Source organism: Protopterus annectens, chromosome 8.part0 (genome assembly GCF_019279795.1).
Source record: "Protopterus annectens isolate FY-2018-M chromosome 8.part0, PAN1.0, whole genome shotgun sequence".
NCBI lineage: Eukaryota > Metazoa > Chordata > Ceratodontiformes > Protopteridae > Protopterus > Protopterus annectens.
In genome coordinates, this window is record NC_056741.1 from 198,065,226 (window position 1) to 198,072,725 (window position 7,500).

The window sequence follows — 7,500 nt, forward strand, 5'->3', positions numbered from 1 at the left end:
GTACTATCTGTACCAGAAACTAAATCTAGTTTTGATGACTGAATTTTTATAATGCCAAAGTTCATATGGTTGGGACAACTTGATTGAATTTTTAAAAAGCTAAACAACAAGGAAATAAAGAAAGCCATATTATACAAAAGGACAAACACCCCTGCACCCCCCACTCTCTCTGCTAATGATATATACCAACTCACACTATAGTGAGGAAAAGGAGACATTCTTATCCCCACCGTTCCACAACCTCAGTACAAAAAGTTCTACATTTTAAAATGTCAATCCCATGATCTAGACCAGATGAATTTCAACATTTTTAAAAATCTGATCATCCAAACTCGACTCTACAAAAAAATAAAGAAATAAAGAAGCAGAAATACAAATTACAGTAGATATAAAAAGTTTACACACCCCTATTAAAATGCCAGGTTTTTGTGATATAAAAAATGAGACCACAATAAATCATTTCAAAACCTTCCCCACCTTTAATGTGACCTATAACCTGTACAATTCAATTGAAAAACAAACAAATCTGTTAAGGAAAAAATATAAAAAATAAAAAAGTACAATAATCCGGTTACATAAGTGTGCACACCCTTAAACTAATACTTTGTTGAAGCACCTTTTGATTTAATTACAACATTCAGTCTTCTTGGGTAGGAGTCTATCAGCATGGCACATCTTGACTTGGCAATATTTCCCCACTATTCCTTGCAAAAGTGCTTCAAATCTGTCAGAATGTGAGGGCATCTCTTGTGGACAGCCCTCTTCAGGTCACCCCATAGATTTTCTATTGGACTGAGGTCTGGGCTCTGGCGGGGCCATTCCAAAACTTTAATTTTCTTCTGGTGAAGCCATTCTTTTGTTGATTTGGATGTATGCTTGGTGTTGTTGTTGTGTTGAAAGGTGAAATTCATCTTTAGCTTTCTATCAGATGCCTGAAGGTTTTGGGCCAAAAGTGACTGGTATTTGAAGCGGTTCGTCATTCTCTCCACCTTGACTAAAGCCCCAGTTCCAGCTGAAGAAAAGCAACCCCAAAGCTTGATACTGCCACCACCATGCTTCACCGTGGGGACAGTGTTCTTTTGGTGATGCGAAGTGTTGTTTTTGCCCCAAACTTACCTTTTGGAATTGTGGCCAAAAAGTTATACCTTGGTCTCATCAGACCATAACACATTTTCCCACATGCTTTTGGGAGACGATGTATTGTTTTCCAAATTTTAGCCAGGCCTGTATGTTTTTCCTGTGTAAGAAAAGGCTTCCGTTTTGCAACCCTACCTCATAGTCCAGACATATGGAGAATATGGGAGATTGTTGTCACATGTAGTACACAACCAGTACTTGCCAGAAATTCCTGCAACTCCTTAAGTGTTGCTGTAGTTCTCTTAACAGCCTCCCTGACAAGTTTTCGTCTGGTCTTTTCATCAATTTTGGAGGGACGTCCAGTTCTTTGCAATGTCATTGTTGTCCCATATTTTCTCTACTTTTTGATGACTGTCTTTGTTGTGTTCCATGGTATATCCAATGCTGTGGAAATTTTTTTGTACCCTTCCCCTGACTGATACCTTTCAACAATGTGATCCCTTTGATGCTTTGTAATCTATTTGCGAATCATGGCTTTTGCAGTAGCAGGCAACTGAGTAAATGTCAAGAAAATTCTACTAGGATAGCTGAACTTTATTTGGGTTTAATCAGAGTCTCTTTAATTAATGGCTGGTGTGTACCCAAGATGAATGAATGTTGTAATTAAATCAAAATGTGCTTCAACAAAATATTACTTTAAGGGTGTGCACACTTATGCAACCAGCTTATTGTATGTTTTTTATTTTTTATATTATTTTCCCTAACAGATTTGTTTGTTTTTCAATTGAATTGTACAGGTTATAGGTCACATTAAAGGTGGGAAAAGTCTTGAAATGATTTATTGTGGTCCATTTTTATAATCACAGAAACCTGGCATTTTAACAGTATGTCTAGTCTTGTTGAATGGAAACAATACTGTAATACAAAATCTGCACTTCTATATCCATGGAATGCATCTGTGGAGTCAAAATGGCAGCATCATTCAAAACAGGTATAAAGGAAGATAATATGAATATATAAAACAGACATGGCAGTAGTGATATAAGTAAAAATATGATTTTTTTGCAGACAGGCTACTGCATAACGTTAATGGACTTCTGGAAAAGTCAGTAAGATGGCATATTAAATTTAAGAATACTAGAAAATATATAAATGACTTCTAATTGGGACTCAAGAAAAAAATATGACGCTATGTAAAAATGATTGGCAAGTTATAAAATAGATAGTTGTCAAATCACTTTTAAATGTCATATCTTTCTTATTATAATTCAAGAGGGTTCTTTGCAAAAGAAAACTCTTTGCAAGTGAAAGAAGTCTTCACTGATGCTGTTAGAGGTTATTCATTCATTAGAGGTACAAGGCAGCTTGACATCTGTGTTCTCCAGGAGGAAAGTGTCCCAATAGTACTGCAGCTACCCATATGGTTATGAAGAGGAACTCCGAAACACTCCATGCACAAAAGTTTAATATACTGGACAAAATGCGGAGAGTGTTTCTATATGTAAGAAATTGTTTCAAAATAAGAGGCCATCCTTTAAAAATGAAAGTTATATTGGAGACGCTGTTGTCAATATCATAGTGATACAATAAATAAGAGGCCATCCTTTAAAAATGAAAGTTATATTGGAGACGCTGTTGTCAATATCATAGTGATACAATATGCATTGACATCTTTCCTGATTCTTGTTTTATTATGCTGCATATAGATTTCTTTACTGAGTGGTCATTATTACATTCAAGATTGATAATACTTTTTTTTTAAAAGGCCGTAGTAAGTTTTGTTTCTTTAGGTACATGAAGATAAACCTGTGCAGCTATTCCCAGTAGAATTGCTTCAGCTACTAGGATATGAACGTGAAAGACATTGTTGTCCTTACCCAGTTTTTTCGGTGTAATGTTCCACGATACGGTTTTGTCTTCATTTGCACACAGGCAGCTGGTATACTGGCAATTAGTACATGGAACAGCAACATAATCTGTAGAGTTTGCGAGAGTAATGCGAACCTTCAAGGGAAAAAAAAAACATGAAAATTCAAAGTGAGTTTCACTTCTAGCTAGTACAAGATTTTATGTTTCCAATTAAGGTATTTTATCCAGTTTCTAGTTAATTGGGTTAAGGATAATATTCGACCTCAGGTCAGTAAGGACCTCATCTTGATTTAAAACCTAGTGAAAACCCACATGAGCAGTAAGGGTCATGCATAGTATGCACAGAAAGAACCACAGCAGCACTGGCAATATACATTCAAAGGAAAAATTGATAGGGTAGGTCAAGAAGACATCGGCGTGCTCATCCGCAAAACTTGCATGGTTTATAAACACGGCTGTAGGTATTTTCCTATTGTTGTAGATATATGCATCTTCAAGTATCACTCCAAAAGTCAGTGAATCCCAAAACATAAAATGCAGACACTTCAGTAGCACTCAGACATGATTAAATAAAATAAGTCAACTCCACAAATTACTGTTTTGGCCTTGTTTACCTTTATTCACAAATGAATCAAAGTACAAATTAATGGCAAACACGTATTTTTTATTTTGTAGTCAAAAATTAGTAGACATGTATCTTGCACCTCAAAGCCCTTTCCATTAAGTGATCTGGAAGCTTCCAGGGAGTTCTATAATATGGTATGGGTAAGGCCAGTATATATAATGAAATGAGATAGGTTAATTCAAGCACAAAAAGGGAAACTGGCTAGATTTAAATGGCCTGCAAGTACTTACCTACAAACCTTTACCCAGTGCACCATAACACTCTGTAATACAGATATGGAGTTACACACCTTTTGCAGTAAGCAATTATAACAAGAATATGGAGTAGTTTTGTTTATTTTGTTTTATCAAAACAGAATCTCACTTGTTTTAACAACACGCAAAATCATGTTTTGATGCAGTGGTTATTGAATCAAAACATAAATAGCTTTTGGTATAATGCATAAAACAGACTAAAATTATTGTAACATTTAAAGAGTATTCCATAGAATGTACAATCAAAATGTTGAAAAAAGTATAGAAGAATAAAATTAGTAAATGTTTCAGTATTCTAATAACTCTAGGGTCTCTGAGTTTTTATGTTTTCTCATGGGATGTTTGTAAATAAGTCAAGTGTCTAGAGTTTCTAGGAGTTTTATAATCAACTCCACCAAACTCTAACCTTGGAAATGATGTATTATATTACATTGTCATAGATATTGTAGTAATGTTTTCTGTGTACTTAAAGCTGTGCTAAATTTAACAGTTACAGAATTTCATGTATTTACTTTCAGCCGTTCTACATTTAGGATTTTGATTTTCTATCTCCTCTTATAGATACTTTTGTAAAGAGTCAAAGAGTCAAAGAAACTTTGTTGTCATTTTAGGAATCACAAGTGGTACCTAAATGAAATTTCGAGTGTCAGCTCTTTTACAAGAGAAAGCAAACACAAAAAGACAGACATGATAGGTATTAAAGAATAATGAATGAGAATATATTATTTTTAGTATGCAATAAATAAATAGAATTACTGTATGGAAAAATACTATGAATCTAAACATACACACTGTTCTAGGTATCATACTTAGAAAATGCATTATACATTTATATTTATGAATAAATATTTTTAACTGGTATATTTGCAGTTAAAGTAAGTGTTCTAACCCTGACATTCTTTGAAGACTAAAATATAATGTATAATTAGCAGTGTTTTATGATATTTTGAAAAAAAATGTAAAATGCCACATAACTTACAACATGGGTTCCTCCTTCGTCTTTTATTTTCTAATTATGACAAATCTGAGGTATGTAACCTTATGATGACAGATTGCTGTGGCCTATCTCCTAAATTTTCTTTCTTTTGATTATTATGCAGGTCGGATTGAAATGTCACAGTCTAGTGTGTGTGTGTGTGTGTGTGTGTGTGTGTGTGTGTGTGTGTGTGTGTGTGTGTGTGTGTATGTATGTATATATATATATATATATATATATATATATATATATATATATATATATATAAACATCAGATCACCACATAAAAGCAGAGCTCAGACTAGGTCTGCTATGTAACTCCTCTGCATTTGTAATAAAAGAGCACTATGCATATATTGCTAATCGTAATTAATTTCACTTTTCATTCATTTTGCCATGTCATCCATATGACATATTTTACATTAATGAAAACAGTTATAAACCCCCTTGATTCAAATCACATACCTTTGAAAGTACAGAACATTTTTTTTTTTTGGGGGGGGGGGGCACTAATCACTCCATTACATTGAAACACTCGGCTTATGAAAAGCCTGAAGTCAATAACAAGATCACCCAACACACATATCTACAACCAAATCAGAAAGTCCTTGGGAGAATAGAGTAGCATCTGTGGAAACAAAACCAGTTACAAATATCCTTCATGGAAGGCATTACAGAAGATATGCAAATTAATGCTTAAGATGTACAAGTGTTCTACCATGTTGGATTTCAAAGCACACATCTTTATTCATACATTCAGGACAGTAGGCTAGATTCAACTAGATTCAACTATATGCAACCAAGACATGTTTCCCCCTTAGGGTGGGGTGGGTTGGTGGTTTAGTATGGCCTAATTGGAGAGTCTAATGTGAAAGATTTTGTTTATGAAATGCCTGAAGTTCACATTAGTGATAGGGCCTAGTTAAGGTCCTTATATGAAAGTTTAGCAGATAGGGCAAAAACGTATCCTATTACCCTGGATATGATTTTTTCTCTGTCTGTGTGTCTATTATATGACTCTGGGCAAGACACTTAAAGTGTTCTTGTACATAGGCAGTTGTGCTGGCTGGTGTTAACGTACAAAGAGTAACTAAAAAAACTAACTCAGTTTTTGTTTAGAAAATAACTAGAGTAGACATTTCTTCAGCTAGACCAAGATCATCTGCATGGATCCATGTATGCAAGTTGAAACTGCAATGGTTTCATTTTTTTTTTAATTTATTCATTAACCACACAGACCTTCTAGGCAAAAATATCTATTCATGGATGAGCGAGGAGCTCTGCCTGATGAAGTCACTTGCTTAGAGTCATATGATAGTCAAAATGAGACTGAGTGAATCAAATCCTGCTTTGCAAAATGAAGTTTATTATCCCCTTATAAACTTAGCACTAAACAGCCAGATTAAATAATTATTGCATTAATAAAGGAAATAATAAAGGGGATAATAAAATATGTTGTGATAGTGTCCCTGGTAAGTACTCATCATAAAACTATGTGTTTTCTTTTGGTTGCAATGTGTTTAACAATACTGCACAACACTGTAGTTTACACTTCATAGTTAGGATGTCTGTATCTTTCATGTTACTTACCATGACACAGCCTGGTACATAACTGAAGACCTTGACTATTAGATTGACAGTTTCTCCTCTAACCATGGAGTAAGGGAGGGCTGGTTCTACAAAGAGCTGCTTGAATGTGATCACCGATGCAGTATCTGACAACCCAAACCCAATAGGGGCCGTGCAGAACATGTTGGCTTTCCATTCAGTGATTGTGTCTGGGATGGTTAAAGAAATTGTTTTTCCACCAGACCTGTGAAAAACAGAAAGAAATCATTGTAAACAAATAAAATTTGTATTTAAAACTTCAGTTTGTCAACCAAATGGCTCTACTTAATTGTCCTGTTATGACTTTTAGGTTCTTTCACTTAGATAAAATGGGCATATAATGCCATTAGCATACTGGAGGAGAAGTGCATCTAATTCTGTATCTTTGGGTGTTTCTTACAATCAAACAGTTGGCACTTTTATGAAGTATCGGAAAAGTGAGAGTTATACTGGCTATAAGAGATGAGAGCAATGGATGATGCATATCATGGAAGAGGGAGTCTTAAAATTTATGCTGTCAGAGAAAATACATTTTTCATACTCTATAAGGAAGAGTAAAGTCAGTAAAAGAAATGTAAATACAGAAGCATATAGCTGTAAAGACATGCAATGACTTCAGAGTGGGTTTCAATATGTGAACTGGGGGGTGGGTGTAGCAAAAGTTACATGACACAATGTGAGAATGGTGCCTCTGATACAAAAACAATGAAGTGGGTGAGTTAGTTTTGAAGAAATTCATCAAGCAAAACAGAGAGATGTGCTATTAAGAACTCAACAAACAAGAAAAATTATAAAAATGTAACAGTTATTTTTCTTCAGGTTAAAAATGAAATTGTGTTAAAGTTGCCAAGAATTAGAGTAACAGAACTACAGGCATCATTGACATCCCATCATGTGTGTCTTTATCAAAATTATATTCTACATAGTTAGGATGGGGTTACTGAAATGTTTATATTCCTGTTGTGACTGCATGCCACACTCCACTCCACTAAATGTGTCAATAGTGTTTGTTCCCCTTCTCAAACCTCCCTCTCAACAGCTACCTTTAACACCTCCTGCAATTTTAAACTCAATAAAAAGGCAATTCAAAA

At 34.6% G+C, this 7,500-nt stretch overlaps 1 protein-coding gene across 1 annotated transcript in view; it reads right to left on the reverse strand.

The window, feature by feature from the left end:
* Positions 1–7,500, reverse strand: part of LOC122808698 (alpha-2-macroglobulin-like protein 1) — a 488,551-nt gene that overhangs the window by 154,152 nt on the left and 326,899 nt on the right. The window contains exons 19-20 of the mRNA XM_044079684.1: positions 6,392–6,614; positions 2,955–3,081 (exon numbers count right to left, since the gene is read on the reverse strand). Of these exons, the coding sequence (XP_043935619.1) occupies positions 2,955–3,081; positions 6,392–6,614 (350 nt within the window). The remainder of the gene's footprint in view (positions 1–2,954; positions 3,082–6,391; positions 6,615–7,500) is intronic.